The sequence below is a fragment of the Protopterus annectens genome, chromosome 11.part0 (genome assembly GCF_019279795.1).
Source record: "Protopterus annectens isolate FY-2018-M chromosome 11.part0, PAN1.0, whole genome shotgun sequence".
Classification (NCBI taxonomy): domain Eukaryota; kingdom Metazoa; phylum Chordata; order Ceratodontiformes; family Protopteridae; genus Protopterus; species Protopterus annectens.
Window position 1 is genome coordinate 682300317 of NC_056745.1, and position 24044 is coordinate 682324360.

At 38.1% G+C, this 24044-nt stretch overlaps 1 protein-coding gene across 1 annotated transcript in view; it reads left to right on the top strand.

The window, feature by feature from the left end:
* POLR3B (RNA polymerase III subunit B) overlaps positions 1-24044 on the top strand; it is a gene marked incomplete in the record, with an annotated part of 1742661 nt that overhangs the window by 1609637 nt on the left and 108980 nt on the right. Inside the window, 1 exon segment of the mRNA XM_044088141.1 lies at positions 15433-15536. Coding sequence (XP_043944076.1) covers positions 15433-15536 — 104 coding nt within the window.

A 24044-nucleotide genomic window follows, 5' to 3' on the forward strand; every position in this document is an offset into this window, starting at 1 on the left:
GCAACTCAACCTATAGGAGGCCAGAAACATTTCCATGGACCGGACAACATGGAAAGGAGTCATGAAGGAAGTCTGGAATCTAGCTGCACTCACAACAGCATACTAAGGGGTCGACCACCTCCACCGGCCACCAGCTAGGGACAAAAGAAGAAATTGCACCTCTTGTTCTACGAGATTCTCCCTATTTTGCAATACTTAAAGCTTTGTCAATCCCTCTAAATAATTCTTATTACTTCTTAACCATATCTATTCCTTTTATTTCAACCTTATTTTTAAACTCCAGTTTCATTTTATCCAAATCCCTAGCTATATTTTCTGAAGAAATTTCTATCTTCCCTAATAACTCCAGAATAATTTCTACTGCCCATTCCTTAAATTCTTTTCTGTATAACAGGTGGGGAAGCGCTAGTGTCTCATTTTTAATTATTATTGACATGTGATCTGAAGTAGTTACTGGATGAAGATCAAAGCTTTCAATTAAATGCACATGTTTCTGTGAAATATAATTTCCTTCTAACCTAGCCCATCTTTTCTACTTTGGGGAATAATATGTAAATTCTTGCCTAGCTCCTACTGCTGAATTCACAACTTCCATTCCAAATATTTTCCGGAATTTCTTCCAAAATCTACCATTTTGTTATATTTTCCCTTCCAAGCCCTCCTCCCCATACATCCTTACTGTTGCAAATCAGAATCCTGTCCCCACCTATAAGTAATATTGCCTGATAAAAGATGATTATTTCTCCCAGAATTTTCTTGAGCTCCGTTGTAGCAGTTTTAGGTGAAATATAAATACATGCCAGCGTAATTCTCCTCCTCCCTTGCCAGCAGCCCCTTACTACTAGAAATCTACCATTGTTATCTTTTTTCCTCTTCTGTCACTATTGGAGCTCCCCTAACAATTAATATAAGTACTTTCCTTTTCCTTTATCCCAGGTATTCCACTCTGCATTTTATAATATAGTTCACTACTGTCTTTTTGTATATACCTATCAGAGCATTCTCATTTAAAGATAATATGGAAAGTGTTCTCATTATAAGAAGTTATTCCCACCTAACAGTTTCTTTTAAATGTATAGTTTCAGCTTGTGTTACATGCTTACACAAATGTTTGGCAGATTGATATTTTACACTGTTGTTTCTTGTCATATCCATATGACTCTATATCACATCTTACAAGACTTTTTTTTGTTTTAATGAAAACTCTCAAACAAGCCAACACATCCCCAGAACCTATTAACTTTATACCGACGCACAAAACTATGTACATCTTCAAATAATTGTTTAACCCTCTTAATAGAAGCAGTTATCCCAGATTGACAGCTGCACTCAGAGGCTTGAAATAGACCTGTAATGAAGGCTATTTGTGCTAAGGTGCATGGTACAGCCTGTGCGTCTACTTACACTAAGCGATGTCTGTTTTTGTCTTATTTTTTTTTCTCCATGATGTAGAAAACAACTTGAATGCTTTCAGAAAACCAGTGGCGGCTGGTGACTTCAAATCAAAGGGGGGCTGCAGGAGACAGCTGAATGGGAAGGGGTGTGACCAACTAGAAAGGGGAGGAGCTATGCTCAAAACCACAACTAACTAAATGCACTGCCCTGGGTGCCAAACTGTCATTATGAGAGTCCAATCAAGACAAAATGAAGTGTAGAAGAATAAAAATATTTCAATGCATTGGCTGCATGACAGCTTACTTAATATCTAGATGGAAACAAAAAGGTTGTGAGGCATGAAAAAATAAATTACTTTTTAAATACATTAATGGAATGCCAGTAAAAATCAAGTAGCACTCAACTCAAACCACTTCTTGCACTGAAGTTCTAATTATAATTTATATTCAGCTTTATTAAAGTACCAAGTAACATGCTGAAAGTAGAAATGTCTGATGCCCCCACTTGTAAAATTGTTTCTTATCCAAAAAAAGACCTGCTGCCTGACAACTATCTACTTGTTTCATGGGGAAAACATGATCAAAGTAAAAAATGAAAAGCAAACAAGAAGTAAGCTCAAGATACATTGCTTAAAAGGATTACTGTACAGGTTATGGACCACACGATTGGCATTCTGTTTAGTTACGGGTAAAGCCTGCAGAGATGACTGGAAATCTCCAAGTGTAATGAGCTTCTTAAAATAATGTAATCTGTCCTTTATTACAAATACTGTCGTATGCATTTCAATACCCAAGGCTTATACATTATCTAGTTAAGTATTCTCTACATGGCAACAACAGAAAGGCTTTCAATGTTGGCAGTTCTTTAACAGTATGCTTATTAAAGCTTACTTGCATCTTACGATCTCAGCCAAGCTTACCTGATGGTCATTAAAGTATTGCTACTTAAACACAGAGCAACAGGTACTTTGAGTAATAAGCATAAATCAACAGTACAAAAAAATATGACAGAAACCAGACCATTCTGCAAAAATCAAGGACAGATGAAAAGCCACTCTAGTACTTGTGTCTACCTTGGATGTGGGGGATACTCTGCACACTTACACTGCATAACTACTCCTTGCCTTGCTTCGACACATCCCAGAGTCACTGCATGGGGGAGTGGGGTGCAAGAAGTATGTCACAATTTGAAATGTCTCTGACTGACTGTGATGGCCCTGACACATTTGTCATACCTCTCAACCTCAGAGCAAGAAATTTGGACAAAGCCATACAAAGAAGTGGGACAAAGGCCCAAAAATAAGGACAATTTTTAAATATTGCTCTTATAAACTTAGAAAGATAATAGAATAGGTCTTGCATTAGTATGAATTTTCTGAAGGGTATGAAATCTGAAACTCAAATGTCTGTCATTATTTTCTAACTTCAGTCTTTAATGATTTGTCACTAATTTGCCAAAAAAAACAACACAATTTTGCCAAAATAAAACACAATTTTATGAAAAATGGACCAAAAATGTGATGTAAAAATATAAAATAGCCACACAATACAGCTGGGAACCTGTCAAAGAAGGGACACTTTAATATTAGTACTGCTAACTTGAGCAGCTGACAAAATAAAAGAATCTACATGCATTTCTGAAATAAAAGTAATCTATAACTCTGATTATTACAGTTATTTCTTAATTGTAAACCCTCCATGTTTTCTTCCAAAATTGCTATTTTGCGGAGGGATTATTAGGGGGAAGAGCAACATTTTGAGCCAAAATCAGGGACACTTGAGAGGTTTGGCTATGCCTAATTCTATAAAGCAATTTATTTGCATGTACCTCTCAACCTGTTAATGCAATAAATCTGGACAAGGCCAAATATATTGGGGGACCATATAAACAGTACTAAAAATTGCTCTTGTATAAACTGAGACAGTTGATAGAACAGGTCTTACTTTAGCATGCATTTTTCTGAAGGTTGTGAAGTCTGAAACTCAGTGTGTCATTATTTAGTGACTTAATTCCTAAATGATTTGCCAGAAAACCACAAATTTTATGAGGAACAAACCAAAAATAAGAAGCAAAAATCTATTCATTCTTTGAAAATCTGGACAATTGGGAGGTATAGTTCAGCTGGGGCTGTCTTTCAGTTTGCCGCCCTTCCCCCTCACAAAATCATGGTCGAATGGAGCCTCCCCCTGCAGCCATTCCAATGATCCATTACTTGGCTATTTCACTCCATTTACCATGCACACTAATGTGCATACTGATTTACTTCTATGATGATTTGGACTTCATTTGAAAGTTTTATTTTGCATTTTACAGCACAAACACTAAGACATCTGCTAAACAAACTTAGCATTAAAACTTCTCTGCCCTTGAAACTCACATTCATTGAAACAGCATTGAAACCCACATTCAAAGAAAATGCATTTTACCAGTGACAGAACTGCCCAATTCCGAACATCTTTCCAGCAAACAATGAAACAAAATGCATGCACCCATAATGACAAAACTGCCCAGTTCAGAACATTTCCATCATAAAAGTCAACTCAAACTTCTATAGTCCACCATTATCAGTAAATATGCACAATTCTACAGTCCACCATTATCAGTAAATATGCACAATTCTACAGTCCACCATTATCAGTAAATATGCACAATCTCTGAAGAAGTAAAAAAGTCATCTAAATAATTCCACATTAAATAAATCTGTAACTAATGAAGAAGTTGCTGCTAGCAAACACATTTATATTTCATGGTTTCATCGAAAAATAAAGTGTCTGATGCCCCTGAGGAATAAATTGCCTATATTACATTAAAAATGATAAGCTAGTAATATTGCAATAGGAAATGGATAGCAAACCGATAACAGGCTCTTAGTTAGTATCTTAACTTTTTCAGTACGGCAGCATTCACCCGTTGTGGGAGTAGAACCAACAACCTTCTGCATCAAAAGCAAGTACACAACCTGTTGTGCTATTAACAATGCAAGCTGACTTAGCATAAGCAGCACTAAACTTCTCTTCCCCTGCAGCTCTCAGCTCCTTGTAAAATCTACTCAATACTCAACTGCATCTCAACTTTGCAACACAAGAAATCTGGAAAAAGCCAAATTTATTGGGGGGTGGACAAAAGCCCAAAAACCAGGGACACATTAAACATTGCTTGTATAATCTTGGAAAGTTGCTAGAATAAAATGCTGTGTTACCACCATAAATTTTACTGCCAAGGTCCCTGTGCAAAAGAGTCAGAGCAACATACCACTATGCCAAATCGGCTGCTTTGTGAAAGAAAAATGCTGTGTTACCACCATACATTTTACTACCAGTGTCCCTGTGCAAAACAGTCAGAGCAACATACCACTATGCCAAATCAGCTGCTTTGTGAAAGAAAAATGCTGTTACCACCATACATTTTACTACCAATGTCCCTGTGCAAAACAGTCAGAGCAACATACCACTAAGCCAAATCACCTGCTTTGTGAAAGAAAAATGCTGTTACCACCATACATTTTACTGCCAAGGTCCCTCTGCAAAACAGTCAGAGCAACATACCACTATGCCAAATCAGCTGCTTTGTGAAAGAGTGGAATACTGAAACTTAAATGGCTATCATTTAATGAATTCAGTTCTCTCCATAGCTGTCAACCTCTTAGCACAAAACACCTGGACAAACCCAGTAATGAGGGAATACAGCCCTCATATTCATTGAATTCAGTTCTTGCCATAGCTGTCAACCTTAGCACAAAAAACCTGGACAAAGCCAGTACTGGGGTAATACAGTCCCAAAAATAAGGACAAATTTCAAATATTCATCTTATAAACTTAGAAAATTGCTAGAATAAAAGGTTGTGTTACTATGTATTTTCTAAAGAATATGAAGTCTGAAATTCAAATGCCTGTCAATTTTACTTCTGACGGAACAAAAACAATTTTCAGCAAAGGCCCAGGGAGAAATACTGCAGACACATGTCTTAGTAAAATGGCAGGACACCAGAGCAAATCCACACAAACACAGGGATGAGATGCAGACTCCACACAGAAGGCACCCCAGCCAAGAATCAAACCAGAAAACCTAGAACTGTGAGGCAACAATGCTACCACTGCACCATCAAATATGTAAGGAATTAAACATTCAGAAACCTGAAGTCTGAAATTCAAATGCCTGTCAATTTTATTTAACATTTGTTAATCAGGACAGTCTGACTTGGAACAAAAAAACAATTTTCAGCAGAGGCCCAGGAAGAAATAATGCAGACATGTCTTTGTAACATGGGAGGACACAAAAGCAAACCCACACAAGCACAGGGAGAAGATGCAGACCCCACACAGAAGGCACCCCAGTCAAGAATCAAACCTGAGAACCTGCAGCTGTGAGGCAACAATGCTACCGCTGCACCATCAAATATCAAACATTGCAGCATTTAGAAACCACAGATATTATGAGGAACCGATCAGATCAAATATGAGGCAAAAATCTGCAATTCATTTTACAAATGGTGGTGGGTAGGGAATTCAGGTCCTTAACACCTGCATACAAGGTACAGGGTTCAAGCCTGAAGTATTCCCTACCACACCACCATGAGTTTGTTCTAGCCACCAGTATATAACAACTGGGACATTTACACACACACACATATTTAGTCATGAACCCTTTCCTTCAGTCCATTTTTCCTTGATAAAATTGTAATCTTGTTAATAATTTATGCCACATTTTTATTAGAACTGTGACTTTAGTGTGCTACATCCAATTCAGTGCCATATTTCTCCCATGCATATTGCACAGCTTTAACAAATATTCCACAGAATTATCAGTTTTGACCATTCATAAAGCCAAGATTCTAACGGGACAGGGTAAGGGTAAGATGAGCAGGGTGTCACTTTAGAATTTACAAAGCAATTTAAAAGGATAAACTTTCTTATGTTATAATGTGATAAACTTTTGTTTCATTTCATTATATCCAAGCACAGAGCAACAAATGTTCCCCAGTGAAACACAATGTTAAAAAGCATGCAGTCAAATTAGGCAATACTCTTTGATCCAAAATAATAAAGCAATACAAAATATTAATGATTTTTTGCAGGAAGGTTAAGGTCCTGTACATTCATCTGAGACCCATAATTTAACTACACTCAATTGTTATACAATCACAGAGAAGGGACAAAATTACATGCAATGACTTTTTTTTCTCTTTTCCATCACAGATTGGAATGCAGTCATAGATCAAACAGCATCAACACTGAATAATTACTGATTTTCAAAAAAAACTACTATAGAGGGTAAACAGGTCAACTGTACCGAACACAAGCTGTTTGAGGAGATGATTAGAAGGCACATATATTGCAGTAATGAAGTACGTACCAGCGGGTCAACTCCATAACACTGACATTTTATATACACAAATGCAAAAATGTATTCTCACGCATTTACACAAGTACATACACACACACACACACACACACACACACACACACACACACACACACACACACACACACTTTGTCCCTCTTACCTTCCATGCGATGTAGATCCCATCCCTTCATTCCATAGCTGGGCCATTACATACATCCCTTCGTTCCATAGCTGTCCGCGATCCATATAGCTGGGCCATTACATACATCCCATAGCTGGCGCGTTCGAGCACATCCCGCGAGATCCCCGATGAGACTTACCATTACATCCCCGTGAGATCTCCAGCCTGCCTGCCGACATTGCAGTCCGGGTCCGATCTGTTCCCAGCGACATTCTATGCAGTTAAAACTGCATAGACTTCTGGGAGCTCTGTTCTTACATGTTTCCCAGTCCGGACTGCTGCTGAGACAGTCTGCACATGCTCCAGACTGTCTCAGCAGCAGTCCGGACTAGTGCGTATGTGCGAAAGTCCGCGATTTTAAAATTTTTTTTTTTTTATCTTTTCTTTTTCTTTTATTTTCTTTATTTTACAGCTGAGGGGGCTGCAGTCCAGCAGTCCAATAGCACGGGCCGCCCCTGCAGAAAACATTCTTTTGTCATTGAAAGAAAAGTATTCGGTTTTCACTGACCTTATCAGCTTGTCTCCAAAGAAACATGAGAACCAGATAAAGAGCTGCCTTCAGCTACAAAACTTCTCATGTTGTACTGAGTGTTTATTTCCTAGAAAATAAAAAAAAACTCCATTACATTTGGTGCTCTTTTATTTACTTGATTTCCCCTTAAAACTTTTATTAGATCATGCCAAGGGCCTTAATCCAGTATTTTTCTGTTATGCAAAAGTAAGAAAAAGCATATCAGTTTTACTTGCATCATGCTTTCTTGTCTAGGCTTTCTTCTCATTTTACATTGCAGTGCCTACATTTCTTAAAATTGAAGAAAGAAAAGGAAAAAAGGTCACCTGTTTACTTTGGTATCCCTATTACCCACAAAGATAACTGAAAAAGCGTTATTTTATAACATGCAGTATATGTTGTGTTATAAAAAAATACTGTTAAGAAAAAAATGGTTTTACTTAGTTACCTGTTTCTTTCCTCTTCCTCTGTCCTTAATGTTGTTTCAAACGTTACATGATGTAAGGCATATGCTTTGGAGTCCCATAAAAAAAAAAAAAAAAAAAAAGTCCAATATTTCCAGGTTTTGTTTTCACTATATTTTGCAAATGTAATTGATGCTTCGTAATCCCACATTTTATTAATTTCCAGTTTGTATCTCCATCTCCCAAATACAGTCTGTGGTTCATTTTCAACGTACTCCTGTTTTTTCTAATCAACTTCTGTGCTTTTGTTCTCAAGCATTTTCCTTTGGAACATTGATAGTTTTTCAGCGGCAAAATCTGTCTGAGCTTTATTATCAGAGGAATTAGAAGCAGAATCCCCTTCAGTTTGATAGTTCACTTTTTGTTCTACAAACTTTTATATTTCCTCCTTAGCATGTTGCATCAAACTGACTTTGACCCTCCGGGAAAAATATTCTGAAGTTAGTTGAGTACAGCACTTCAAATCTCACACCTGCTTCTCGACATTCCCTGATTGCTGGAATGCATTTAGTCCTCTTCTGCCTGGTGTACAGTGAGTAATCATTTCCACAAACACACACACTACTGTCTCCAGTCTTGAGTACTTTTGTTAGAATCCACACTCTGTTGGTAGGATTGCATCTTTACTAGTGATCTTGGTTGCTTTTTCATGGCCATGTTTGGAGCATATACATGACAACTCCTGCTGTGAAATACCAGTCCATTTGCTTATCTGTGCTTTCATAAATTTAATAGACTGTTCCTTCCAGTTTCTGTGGTACAGTTGAAATCTTAGGTTTTCCCCTGTGTGCTCTGTCCTCTAATTATACCATTTTTGAAATATCTCTTCTTGAACAGTCTCATAGCTGAATTTTTTTTATTCCAACCTCTGATTTTTGCACTTTTATCAGCTCATCTGAATATCTGTTTTAAGCTTCTTCCATTTTCTAGCCTTTTGTTATTTCAGTTGATATACTCCTTCAGTGCATCGTTTGTTTTAATCAGTTCTGAACGTTTCACTTATTTTTTCCTTTAGATTATTGGAAGTCATGTCTCATACCAAAGCTGGAGCTTGAACTGCTTTTTATGGAACAGCTGCAGGATTCTTCCCAGCTAGTGTTTTCTCCTCACCTTTTGTGGTTGATTTTCTTTCAGGTTCTCTGAATTTCTTCTTTGGTGGAATCCAGGCAGTGCACTTACTTGCCATTAACTGAAATTTACCCCCCCAAAAAACAAATTCACTGAGTCTCTTTCCTGAGTTTTGGTTTTCACTCTGTGATAGCTAAGATTAAGCTTGTTACTCGGTGTGCAACCTTCTTGAAAATCCCCCAAGGTTACCTTCTTGACAGCTTTCTCTAGTCTCCTCTTCCTTAACAAGTGGTGTCTGCATGGGAGTTCCTGTGGGCTGTAGGATACATGAATTCCACCATTCCTTTGGTTTCGCCAGACTCCACATGAGGAAGCTTCAGTGGTATCTAAAGACAAAAGACAGTCAGGCTTCAACATTGTCGTCCTCGGGAGTTTCCCTTTCCCCTTTTGCCTTATCTCAAGCAAGAATTTCAGTGACACATTCATCAGATATTTCTGAATCCAAGTCTACGTTTTCAAGCTCTTTTCTCCACACAGGAGCTGTATACAGATGCTTCTTATCAGGGATATAGGGGACCTTTACCATTAATATCAGGGTCCAGGGAGGGTTCTCCTCAACAACTATAGGACCACATCACCATAAAAGAAATGAGAGCTTTGCTTTTTGCTCTTCAAGCCTTGCACTCCCTCTGGGCTCTTGGTTCTCTCCAGGTTTACACTGACAATACCGCTGTCATATGGGACATAAACAAGGGGCACATTGTCCAGTCTTCTTTGCAGACTAATGCTCTTCTTGTTCGGGAATTTGATATCTGTTATCATCTGATGCTTCAGGCAGTCTACATTCCCTCAGAGCACAGTTTTGTGGCAGACAACCTGAGCAGATCCTGGGCAGACCTTCACTAATGGATGCTTCACAGAAAGGTCTTCTAGGCATTATCTGTTGGTGGGGTACTCCTCAAGCAGATCTATTTGCCTCCCCTCTGAATAGACAACCTCCCAGTTTGTGTTCCAGGGTGCCAAATCCTCTGGCTTGGAAGGTGGATGACGTCTTTTTCTTGGAAAGAGAGGTTTCTTTATGCTTATCCCCCTCTTCCCCTTTTGGCAGATGTTGCACAATATCACATGGGACAGACCCAAAACCTTGTTGGTGACTCCCTTTTGACCCAAACAGCATTGGTTCCCCTTCTCTGTCATCTGGCCAAGGGTAATCATCACAAGTTACCTCAGAGAATGGATCCCCTCACACAGGACTCTCTCATTCACCTTCATCTGCTTACCCTACATTTGACTCTCTGGGTGATAGATTTTTGATTCCTTTTTGACAGTAGTTTTGAGGACAAGCTTCGGGTTTTGCAGGAGGCCAGAAAACTCACTACAAGAAAAATCCTGTACTTGTAAATGGGAGAGTTTCTCATTGGTGTCAGACATGAACAGGGACCCTATTTTACTGGGTATTTCTACTGTAACTTTTCCTTGAACCCACCAGTTCTTCCTGTTGCTTTCACTATTTGGATCTTGATCCTGACACACAGTGAATAGCTCCTGCATTCATCACTGAAAAAGAAATCTTTGTCATGTATATATGGCCAGTATTTAAGGAGCCTAAGCTTGCACTAGGATTGTCTTGTGTCTGGAAATTGAACATGATGAACACTGCTATAATGGTCAGTCGTTTGTCCCAGCCCTGCAGATGATGTAAAAATTTCTGGCCTGTACACTTCTAGGAAAATGGCACTGCAATAGCTTTTGTATCCACTGAAGCCGCCACCAGCTCAGGCAGATTGAGTATCTGTTTAACATGTTGTCTAAAAGGTGGCGCACTCAGTAGTAGAGCTGTAGCTGGCTCATCTAGCACCTGGTTGTGGAACTGATCTGGTGCCCCACCTCCTCAGCTCTTCACCTGAATAGCCCCCCCCCCAAAAAAAAAGGGATGCTACACTGGGCTGTTCATTCCCTACCTACATCCCTTCAGCTTTTCAAAAGAATGGAGGGGGTACTTCTACTTTTTCCAAAATGCCACAACAGAAAATAGTGCAGGAACTGCATTTCTTGATTTTGGCCCTTCCCAACACCTTACACTTAAAATGGCAGCCCTCTTTGCACTGCCCTTACTACAATCCACTCACTATTGCAGCACTCCCTTAATGGCTGCATTTCTGTGTCATTAATAGAAGATGAATCCATGCAACTGGGCTAGGAGTAGAACTAACAGCCTTTTTTTCAACATCATAAGCAAGTGTGGTACTTTTTGAACCATTGATACTGCTAATCCAAACACCTGATGTGGGAAAAGAACCCATAACCTTCTGGTCTTTACAGCAGGGTGAATATGGTATTTGTTGAGACACAGTTTAAAATACTTCTGATGTATATTAATGTGAGTAACTGAAACTTACTGTTATTTTTAAGTTTATTAAATTCATATTTTCTTATTTAATACACTTTGATTTGCTTCAATTAATAATTAAAATATATGGCTTAATATAAGTAAACAAGCCATTATTTTAATAAACACATGCAAAAGTTGAAAGAATCAGTCAGATCTGTTCTTGTATCTATTGAAGGCCTTTCTTGGTTTTTCTTTACATATCTGCTGAAGTTATAAATTCATTAGTGGTTCATTATCTGTTTGAAAACACACAGCTTCAATATTTTAGGTTTTAGATGCCTAATGATTTGATGTAAAAATTTCAGAGTTAGTGGATTTGATTTCAAACAACTCAGTATTGTCATGTAGCTTGGGTTCTGGAGCTGCAGTCCATCACTTCTTACAGCAGTTTATTCATCCAAAACATAAACTCCAGTAAGTCATCAGTCAGTCTTTGTGCAAAAGTCTCGACTGGCCAAGACTGTGCTTTTGAAAGGGGCTGCAGAGGTGGTTCTTGCTTCAGAGTGAGCCCAGAAATTCTGCTCCTAGATGTGCTCCTTCCTTGTTCACAAAGGGATAAAAGATTTCTGTCCCAGCCTTGCCCACAACTACAACTAGCAGCATATTTGGTACATTAGGTTGTGAATGGGGATTCTTCAGGGCATCTTACTGTGCTGCCGCAGGGTGCCAGGATGGTGTCACTGGACATAATGAGTACCATCTGGGACATTTGGGCTGTGGTGTTTGGTCAGCTGAGCGCTGCAGCTCCTCTGGAGTTTGGGCTTTGCTCATCTTTGATTTTCTGTCTTCCCATGAAGAGTAACTATTCAGTAATGTAAAATTTACTAATTAATAGATAATTTGCCTGCCTTTTTAACTTTAAAAGACACAGAATAACTTAACTTCTACAGATTTTCTTTTGTGGAAGAGGATGAAGCTGAGGTTTTCTTTATTATTCACTGACTATAGAGATGGTTTGCTTTCTTTATCCTAACCTTTTTAATTTGAGTATTTTTTTCTTGTCATACCTCTGAGCTATTCTAGATTTTGCTTCATGTTCACACTGTCCCTTGTAAGATTTTTGATTTTTATGGTAAATCACTTCGGATTACAGTCAGTCAGTAATGCCAGATATTTGACTTTCATAGTACTTCTGAAAATGTATGTTGATACAAAGCCTATTGCATATATTATTAACCTTTAATGAATTTCAGGAATATTTAATCAATGTTTCTGATTTTTGGGCCTTTATCCCATCATTATTTTTGACCTTGGCATATTTCTTGAGCAAAGACGTTGAGAATTATATTTCTCGTGCTTATTTGTTTTGCTGTTGGTAGCATTTATTTTACACAGTTATTACATTTGCATGCTTTGCTACACAAAACTGCTTTTTTTATTTCCCTGTGTTTGTCTTACTACTGGAAGTATGCAACACTACAGGAGCCTTCTTTTTAGAAGATGTTGCAGGAATGAGCTGGTCACACCAATGAAGACTGTTGTTTTTATCCTGGATGTCTGGAGTAGTGGGGTTAGGGGAGTGAGAGGGATAAGGATGTTTTTTCATAGGCATGGGCACACAAAAACCTGATGCCTGTGATCGTAGACATCAGGTAAGTTGCATTATGTGTAATGGTTTCTGCAAAAGCTAGTTTTCAGCATTTCATGAAAATGAATTCCCCTGTAATGACTGTTTTACAGTGAACAGACTGTTAATATTCCATTCAACTCATTTCATCTCAGTCTGTTGCAGAGGACTGCCTTTTGTCTCTGAGAGAAGGACCAGTGATTACTTGGAGATATCGATGGAATTTTCTTTGGATTTTGCAAAAGGGCAGTACAGATTTGCGCTGACCCCAATCCAAAAATCCTTTAAGGATGTTTTACAAGGTTCATTTTAACAAGGTTCTTATTTTTACAGCATAAAAATAGTGAATGAATATTGTAGGCTCACCACTTCATTAAGCAGACTTTGTCAAGGGGAAGTAGCCAGAATGTGGTGGTGCTGCGGTAGCGTTGTCGCCTCACAGTTAGACGTTGCCCGTTCGATTCTCAGAGCGTCTTCTGTGTGGTGACATGCGTAAATGGGTGTTCCTTCGCTGAAGGTTGTGCGTTAGGCCCGGCAAGCCAGTACGTAAAAATCTACTGCCAATCATTAGCGGACCGGAGTTCCGCTGTGGTGACCCCTATCTGGGAAAAGCCGAAAGACACAAACAAACAATGTCAACTTTCAAAATGCAGCACCCTTTCTCCATAACTGTAGCCCCCAGCCCCAGAAAGTACAGTTTTAAAGAAAAAACATTTAGCCAACCAGGCATTCAGAAAGCCACTATATGAACTTAAACTATTATAAATATTACATTTTTGTAATTTAAATTCTAATACATATTCTATGATTGTGTTTGTAAATTGCACAAAATAAGTTTTTAAAATCACATGTCATGGTGTATATGGTGTACACCTGAATATGCCAACGGATTTTTCAGTTACTTATCCTAGCCCTAGAACAAGCTTACAAGAGCATTTTTAATAGGAGCTGTGTGATTAGCTGCACTCCATGAAAAAAACAAACTGTAAAGCTTACGGCACACCCCTTTCAGATGGCATTAAGCATAGAACATAGGAGGAGGAGGACGACTGAACCAGTGGTTCACACTATACTAGCCTTACGCATAACTGAGACTTTTTGAAACACCTTAGTGCCTAAAAGTGTACTATGCTTTATCGAATGATAATTGTAAAGCTAAGTAACTGAAACGTTATCTGCTTGTAGTCCAGTGTTTTGTCTACAGCCTTCTGCAGTACATGTACTTTCTTTTTCAAAATATGAAACTGGACTTTCCACATATTACTACACTTTTAAAAATTACTAAAACAGTTCCAGCAAGGTTTATGGCCTTCTTGTTTTGAATTGAATTTTGTGGTGGTTGTACTGATTTGTCAAGGTGGACCTTAATTCAGCAGCCCATAGACACATTAGCATAGTAATAAATAAACACATTAGGGGTGCTGCTGCAACCATTTGAATGGTGCATGCAAGGCCACTATCAACTTTATAACAACATTGTTTCTTTTATGGAGACTGCTGTGTAGCTGTGTTAGTGGTTGCACTTTTTGATGAAACAAAATGAAAAAGTATATTCTCGTTTCTTAGCAGAGAACCATTCGCTTACAGTATATCATTAAGTTTTATACATAATGCATACAGATCTCATGAATTGAACCAGACAATTGTATGTCTGTGTCACACTCGGTTGCACAGGGCAGTAGTAAGTGGTATTTCAACAAACTACTGTTTCTGAGTGCTCGGTCTTGGGAGAAGCAACAGAAGATTCGTGCTTGGATCTGTCTTTACTAGCAGACAGTTTCATCTGGCTTCTGAGTCTGAAATTAATGTAGTGACCACACCTTTTAGGGGAAAAGTGAAGCTGGCCAACTTCTAGAAACTTTACATAATCTTTGACAGCCAACATGTGCTTTACTCATTGTTCATAAGACAAGTACCAGCTTTTTGCACTGACAGTATAGTGGGACTTTGTGGAGAAGCATCTATCTGCTGCTTTTTTATGTTGGAGATTTGTATGGGTCTCATACTTTATTCAGAGTTCTTTTTTGATGTTTTGATTACAGCTAGGGTTTATTCTAGAGTTACCCTTAGACATCTGCTGGATTGCTACCCGATGGGCAGCGCTTAACCTTTGCCTCTGCTTAAATACAGAGTCTGAATCATTTAACTACTAGTTTGGAAGCTTCTCTGTAAGGTTGGCAGGAGTACATTGTCAATATTCCTAGATCACTTTCTAGAGTAGATCTATGCATGCCGTATTTTCCTCAACCATGCTGGGAAGTGGCACTTGATTGGATAATGTGTAAATGTACAAGGTTGGATATTATCTCAAAGAAACATGTCTTGAATGCCTTACAGGAAGTTGTAACTGCTCAAAGCATATTCTCTATATTTCCATTTGCTGTAGTTATAGATAACCTAACTTTCAGTTTGAGAGATTGATGTTGCAAGTGTGCTGACTGTCCTAATTTATGAAAAATCAATGTGTTTTGCTGGATTAAAGCTGTAACATTTTCTTCCCCCATATGGCAGGTGTGTGTGGCTTGATTGTTCCTCAGGAAGACATGCCTTTTTGTGATACAGGCATTTGCCCCGATATTATTATGAACCCTCATGGCTACCCATCCCGTATGACAGTAAGTGTTTCCCTTGTGCATCTTAATAGGTTGTGAGTGTATGTGAAGCATATTTTCTTGCCTTCTGTCTAAATAAGTAGTAATAGTGTACTTAAACTAAACAGCTGCAAAAAATGTGATGCCTCATTTAAGAAGTCACTGCAAATGAAATCCCTTGCAGGGAACAGCAGAAGATTTTTGCTTTTTTTTCTTATTCTAGTATTTGCAGAATGGTTTGTTTTACAACAGAACCAGCAGATTTCATGGAATTGCTACCCTTGTAGCAGCCTACACACAACTTGCATTCCAGAGCTTTTTCTGAAAAATAAACTTAAAAAGTATAAGATAAACAAATGTAAATATTTTGTGAAAAATAAAAGCTATTAAAACTGTACAAATAGTAATATCAGTAAGAAGTATTCTTTACAGTAATAGTACAGTCATAGTCTTTTCCATAAATACTGAAGTATATTATGCACACATATTCAAGATTACATTTTTAAACATTCACATATTTTCATATCTTGAAAACTGTACGCCCTAGACATGTTTTGTTAGAATGTTTTTGTTAACCAGACATAAGCTTTTTACATGAAAACAAGAAATTCCTCTCTAAGTGCAGGTTGATTGAGTTATTTACAGCAATATGAAAACATGTTTAATTGTATAATTAGTAATACAAGTAATACTGGATATCTCTCAAGATTGCAACTTGCAGTGCAAGTATTCAAGGTGGTTTTCTTCAACATCTAATGTTTCACCTAATGTCATGCAACAGTTTGTCACTAAGTTTTTGAAGTATTAAGTACAGGGGAAAATATTGCTTATTTTCATAATTACTAACAAACAGCTAGCAATATTTCTGTTATAGTTTGATATAAACCAACATTTTCAGTGAATTGCCCTGTCTCCCACATTGGTATTTCATACCATTCACCCTAATGAAATGTAGTTCTTTCTGTTATGAAAATATGAACATAAACATGAACAATTCACTGCAAATAATGATTATTTTCTCCACTGTAGGGCATCCTAGACTAACAATCTATGTCTCATTTTATTAATAATTCCTTGCTCTTTCCAATACTTTCTATTGTTATCTGGTAAGTCACTTAGTTAAAGAAGCCAGACCCAAAAAAATTCTGGGTGCCACAAGAAGGTATGGATGTGAACTGAAAGTATACATAAAAGGAGATTTAGGCTTGAATGAGTTAAAGTTAAGCACACTGGCTGACTGTATTGTTTAGACCAAATACTGCATGAATTCAGTGTGAAACAAAGCTATGCCAATCCATTTCTTTTTATTTTTCTACATCAATAGAAATGCACTGGCAGTTTTATCAAAACCGACATTAGAGACTTTGAGAAAGGCTGCAGCATCAGACACACGTAAGCAGGTGGAGTCACAAATAGCTACTTTGTTGGCCATTTACAATCTCTTCATGATACTGCTACATAATATTGCTGTTGGAGCAGTTAGGGCAGTGTGCACAGGCATAGTTATGATATAACAAATATGGCTTCACTTATGCGAATTCGTGGGCAACTTTAATGTGCTGTTTATTAATCTTTCATTTAATAGGTCCTCCTTTTTGGACTTGAAGTTAGTGAAGCTTTTGAAAAAAGCGAGGAGGAAGGGAGGACTCTCTCTGCCTTAGGAGTGTGCTTTGATAGCCCTCAAAGCTTCTTTTCTGTGAACCAGAAGGGGTCAAAGGTCCTCTGTTTTTAAAAAGTCATAGCATTTTCCATCAACTCTTTTCCAGACCGTAGCAACAGTGACAGAGAGCCCTTTTAGCAGACATCACTCCAGGGATAAAGGGGTCCATAAAATCAATTATTCCAAGGCCCTTCCTCCAGTAAGCAACCTCCGCATCCCTGAAGGCCTGCCCGACTGCTGTTCTCTGGAGACATTTGTGGGTTGACAGTCTCTTCACCTGGACTTGTGGATGGCCGTTACATTGGGATAGCTTGGATAAGGTTGAGGAGTGTAATATCCCAAAGCTATGTAATTCCCTTCTCCACTTTCATTCCTGCCCCTCCCAGTTATACTACCCTGCCAGATATTGGAGCATCAAAGGAGATCATTCATCTCCTTTAAAAAAACAGACATCCAAGTGGTCCTACCAGACCAGAGAGGGTCTGGAGTCTATTACGAATTCTTTTTAGTTACCAAGAAATCAGACCCATCTTAGATTTAAGCACCCTAAACAGCTTTGGAAAAAAGACCATTCTGGATGGTCATAGTAGAAGTCATACTTCCTGTGTTTACATCAAGGGGACTTGATGTGCTTTGTTGGATTTCAGGATGCTTAGCTCCACACAAGAATTGACAGAAAGTCTAGAAGGTACCTTTGTGTGGCTGCTAGACCATTACTGTCATTTTCAAGCACTGTCATTTGGTTTCACCACAGCTCCTGTGGTGTTCAACAAGTATATGTCAGTCATTGCAGCTCTGTTAAGGCTGAACGTAATTTGAGTCTTCTCTTACCTAGATAATTGGCTGCCACAACAAAGGAGTCATTTGTGTGAGCCAGAGATTGTTTCACTTGTGTCTGTCCACAGACATCTCCTTAGTGAAGACTGCAGAGTGACTGCTGGAACCATCACAGTGTTTAATATCTATAGGGTTCCTTCTAAAATACAAGATTGAGGATTGTTAAACTTCCAGAGGAGGGAATCCTTGCACTACTTTTCCTCACATCCAGTCTCCCTGCATCTCATTCTGAGGGTTTAGAGTTTAATGGTAGCCTCAAATCAGCTGGTACACTTTGTGAGGGTTTAAATATGGACATTACAGTGTGCAATGGTCTGAGTCTGAAGATGCAGTTAACAAACCTATTTGACTGTCTTTCAATTGCAGAGAACATTTGGCCTGGCGGTCCAGTCTCAAATCATTCGAGAAGTCAACGATCCTTCATTTTTTCTCCATTCCTAGGTCCATGGTGACCATGGCCGTCATCTCTTTGTAATTAGGGATGGAGGTATTTTGTAGAAAGAATGGTCCAGGGGACATGGAACCAGCAAGGGGCTGATCTTCACATCGGTATCCTGAGAATGATGGTTGTCCTAGCATTGCAAGCCCTTCAGGACTCTATTCTCCATGGTTTGATCTCTGTCCCTGCAGACAAATATGTCAGTGGTATGATATATCAACAAGCCAGGAGGAACCCAATCCTACCACCCTGGGATGCAAAGCCATAAGTATATGACATTAGGCAGTGTCTTCACATTGTGAGATGGACCAACTATCTGGTGGACAGGCTCAGCAGGTTTATTCTAATGCCTGATGAAAAGTACCTCAACCCATCAGTAACGCAAATTACTTTTGTTTTGCTGCTGTCAAGCCTTGATGTGATCTTTTCATGTCCAACATCTATTTTGCCCTGACCCCTCCACAGGGACATAGACTAAGGGATGCTTTATTCTGTGGCCTCTTGGACTACTATATGCCATTTCTCCATTGCCACTAATGACAGTGTCTGCAGAAAGCTTCCCTATATAAAGCTTCGGTCTTTCTCTTAGTCACCCCATACCCCACCCTCACATTGGCAGAGTTAAATTTGGTCCCAGAGCTTTGGCCTCATCTAAATAAGCAGCCTTAGATTCTAGTTCTCAAACTGGATCTTTTATCATACCCATCTGGCAAGCATCATCCTGACATTCTGTCTCCTTCAAGTTGACGACATGATGTTTGTGCCTTCTATCACTTTACTTCCATCAACTATCTCATCAGTCCGTGCTGACTGCAAGGGACAGTCCAAGCAATTAGGTTATGTTCATCTTGTATTCTGGTGCTTCCCAATTGCAAAAAAACTGCATGCATATGAGCTACTCAATGATAAATGTAAAAACACACACAGCACTGGCTCATCTAAATGGAAAGTGGATACAAGACAAGTGGCCTGCCAGACTACAGCATCTACATATCAAGTGTCCTGGGAAAGGCCACCTGCTCAATGTCGGCATATTCTGTTTTGAAAGACAGTCGGTCTCAACTTCCTCAACAAGTTTTAAAATGTGATTATGGAAGCTAGAAAGAGTACCTACAAGGTGTCGCATAAAAAAAAAAGAGTTTTTTACTATGATGTTTGTTCAAGCAGTTTCTTAGAGTGGCTTTAAACCAAACTATTCATTTGCCTACGTTTTTATGCAGACCCCAAAATAAAGGGGGAAATTTTTTACACTTTAGATGTACACACAATTGCGTATTATTTATAAGGCAGGACTAAGATTTTAGGCAGTCTCAGTCAGTGTTTGTTTTTTTTTTTTTTTTCAGGCAAGGTTCTGTGTGTCAAAAAAGACTACTATTTCTAGGTGATTGTAAGGACTGCAGCAATGTATCTACATTTATGGTAGGTACAAAACTGTACTTTTATTTTCCAGTTCCACTAATTTGTAGGGATCAATTCTTCCTTCATTGCACAGGAGATTTAAATTATTTTCATTTCATAGAAAGCTACCCTAGATTAAGTTTACAAGAGTAAATGAAAGAAATTCTCAATTTGAGCATTCAGAGACTGGGCCCCTTCTCTGCTGCAATTCCAACAGTTTTACAATTTCTGTCCACTTTCTTTAATTTATGCCCCAGTTATTTGTAGTTCACATAGTTTATATTTCTAATTCCTTGTGCCTGGCCTTAGAAAAGGTATGCTAAGCTTTTCTAAAAGGCATCTTCCTTGAGACTGCCAGTTGAGGACTCCATATCTCCTTGGGATATCAGTGTTTTATTGGAGAGTTTACATGTCCTCCCTTCAAACCTGCCCTCTTAACTGACATGAAGTACCTCTCCTTGAAGATCCTGCTTCTAGTAGCCATTATCCCAACCAGTCAAGTTTCTAAACTATACGTTGTCTGTCCAGAAACCATTATTTAGTGTTCCATAGGAATAGAGTTTCCCTCGGGACCAGTTCTCCTCTTATACCTAAAGCTCATTCAGAATCCATTATTAGTCAGACGATTCTTCCCCCCCCCCCCCCCCCACACTCACACACATTTTCCAATAGAAGAAAATATTTGTTCCTTGTAGTTTCACAGACAGCTACATTTTTACTTGCATCGTCCTAAGACTTTCAGGAAAGACAACCAACATTTAATTTCTTTTTCTCCTTCCAAGCTGGGACAGAAGATCTTCAAATTACTTTGTCTAGATTGTTGTCCAAACTGTAACCTTTATATGTCTAATAACCAGCACATGATATCCAAACCCAAGACTTGTTCCTTAAGATACACTGCAACTTCTACAGCATTTCTCGAAAACTCTTCAGTTGATATTTGTGTTGCAGCAACTTAGCCAACAATTTTTAGGCAGTAGTAGATAGGGCCCTAAATTCCTTTAGCTACATTTGTAGTTAGAAATGCTTAGCTGCTACACAGAATTTTGTTATGCAATATCTGTTTTTGTCTGCAGCTGTCCATTTATTTATTTAACAATTGAACTGTATTGTTCCACTTTCTCTTAGTAAGTTAATTGTTTAATTCTAAAAGCTTGATTTGGTGTTTGTTAATTGATAGAAAGGCAGTGCTGTCTTTTGGTGCAGGTCTATGGCATTCACGTCTGAAAGCGAGACAGCACTAATATAACTTTTAAAAATAGAACAGTAATCAGAGTTTTCTAGGTTTGATCTGGATGGCAGAAGTTCTACTTTAGAGCAGAAGAGTGTTGTAGTACTGAAAGATGTTGATAGTCTATCCTGGAGTTTAATACATTTGTGTGTGTGTATATATATGTATATATATATATATATATATATATATATATATATATATATATATACACACACACACACACACACACACACACATACACATATATGTATGGGTCCCTATCAAATTACTGAAGTTTCAAAACTTTAGAAGTAATATGGTCAGGACCGTATGATTGAAGTTTTGAATGGAGATCGCAGGACAGCGTGGAATGGGAAACTTACCCTTTTCTGCAATGTAGTGTGATCTTGGAGTTGGTATATTTAATCAGCAGGGTTGTGGTGCCCCCCTGCAAAAAACATTAGAAATATAATTTTTTTTTTTGTTTATTTTTTTTTTACTGTTCAAAGTTCCAAAACTTCAATCATATGGTCTCTGATGTATGAATTTAGAATTTTCGGAACTTCATTAGTCTGATATAGATCTGTATATAAGCAACCACAAAGTCCTCTTGACCCTTCCAGTAAGTTTAATGTTGACAAAAAAACAGTTAAAAACAATCCCTTCACAACATTTTAGTGCTTTCGTCCTTATTCAAGACTTCCTCAAAAAACATCATCAAAGTTTTCTTATTTCACTCATTCAAATTTTAAGTCCCTCAAGTCATATGGTCATCAAATTTACATATGCAATTAATTTTTAAAGGAACAGAAACAAAAACATTCACAACCACCCCTTATTTTTTCTTTTCTCGAATCTTAAAATAACCTCTTAAACACCACTAAAATATATATATATATATATATATATATATATATATATCATAATTATTTTATAAATGTATGCATATAATAAAATGCACAAACAATTATCCAACACACACACACACACACACACACACACACACACACACACATGGACGCAAATAAAGTTAAACAAAAATATTAAAACATGTTGTGATGCCCGTGCCCTGGCCCAGCAATCAAGGAGCCTCAGTCCTCACCACTAACACCAGATATGAGGAAAGGATAACAAATACACATAGTAAAGTGCAATTTCCCTTAAGAGCACACAGAGATCACAGTCAGTCCGGGGCTGGTTGCTCCCTTGCTCTCCGGGTCCCCAATAAGACTCCCCACTGGCATAGCTATAGGGTCCAGATCTCAGCTAAGTGGGCAAGCTAAAACTTCTAGCACCCTCTGTGTCCAGCCAGTGCTTCGTGTCCCTGCCGAAGTAGCTGACACACGCATGCACTTTGAGAAGAGTTTGTACAACCACACAGACACTCCTCGGGAAGGCTGCCACAGTTTCTCCAGCTGTGCCCCTTTCTCCCAGACTATGCGTAGTTCCACTTGCCACCACCCACTGATATTTATCAGCTACTCAGAGGCCCTTATGAAAGGGTGTCTAATTATTACTGTTCAATATTATTATCCAGTTGGTAGTTGTGACTAAACAGTCAAGGGTTATTAGAGTGACTTTTGGTACAGGATCTTTATATACATGCAATGTACTCTTAGAGCTTAACTTATCTCTGCACAAAACAGCCGCAGTTAAAAGGTTTTAAAATATTTAATAATAAATAATTAAAACCACAAGAAAATACTTTCTACTACACAGTGCTAGTCAAGAGTTCAGAGATCACACAGAAATACTTAAAATAATAAATGGTTGGGAGGGTGGCCTAATGATTAAGGTGTTTGCCTTACAAACACAATGTGCAGGGTTTGAATCTCACAAGGGATAATTGGCTAGGCTTAAAATGGCTCACAAGGGCAGTTAGCTTAGTACTAATCTATGAACCTTTGAATCTATTAGTAGTACAGTTCTGACATCACAGAAAGACACTTAGTTTAACATTTCTAGTTCCTAGCCATTTCTAAGAGAAAACACAAGTCTAAGATAACTTACATATGAGCAAGACAGTGCTGTGAGTTGGGTGATCAAGACAAAAATGCTTAATGCCTTCTGATTCTCTCTGTTTAAATTGCTATTGCAGTCCTGATTCCCATTACATAATTTTTTACAATTTCCTGGTGTTCCCAGGCTGACATAAACTGCATTTACATTAATTTACACCTAGGCAGAAACCAGAGCAATAAAGTACATTCCAGATGTAAATTCTGGTCATTAACTTTAGCATTAAAACAATAGGCAGGAAGCCTTCATCTAGCCTGGCCAGAACTGAATTGTAAACATCAAAGACAGTCATGAAATAATTTCAATTTCAAAGGACAGACAAGAAATGCTTGACTTAGCTTTCTTTACAGCAGAGGGCAATGTTGCTTCATTGTTTTGAGTTCAGCATTTCACAGCATATTCTTTCATTTAAGAAAACAAGCCTGTAATTCAACATTCATATTTACAAATGACAGAATTATGTATAAAATCCTATCTGGCTAGGCTTGCAGCCTTCACACATACCAATGTATGTAAATGTGTCTTTATAATATTTATACCCATCCCAAGTCCTAATAATATAGCTATATATATATATATATATATATATATATATATATATATATATATATATATATATGGATCCTAGTGTCAAATATCGAAATACCAGAATCCTGAGACCACAATGTCTAAAGTCCGATATCCCGAATATTGAGAATTTCGACACTCAAAATGCTGATAGGAAGGTAATACTTGTGCAGTATAGTGTTAAATGGTATGGTATCTCTTTAAGGTGATGGAGTTAAGTAAAAAGGTATGGTGGCTGTTAAGGTCAGAGGTAGTGCTCTGTTGGGTTTGTATGCAGTTGTGTGAGGCTTGGAATGCGCGTTCTAGTGGTTGCAATGGAAAGATAAGTGCTGTGTGGACTGGACACAGAAGAATATTGATGATTTTAGAGCTATTTTTAGGTACTAGTGTAGATTTGCG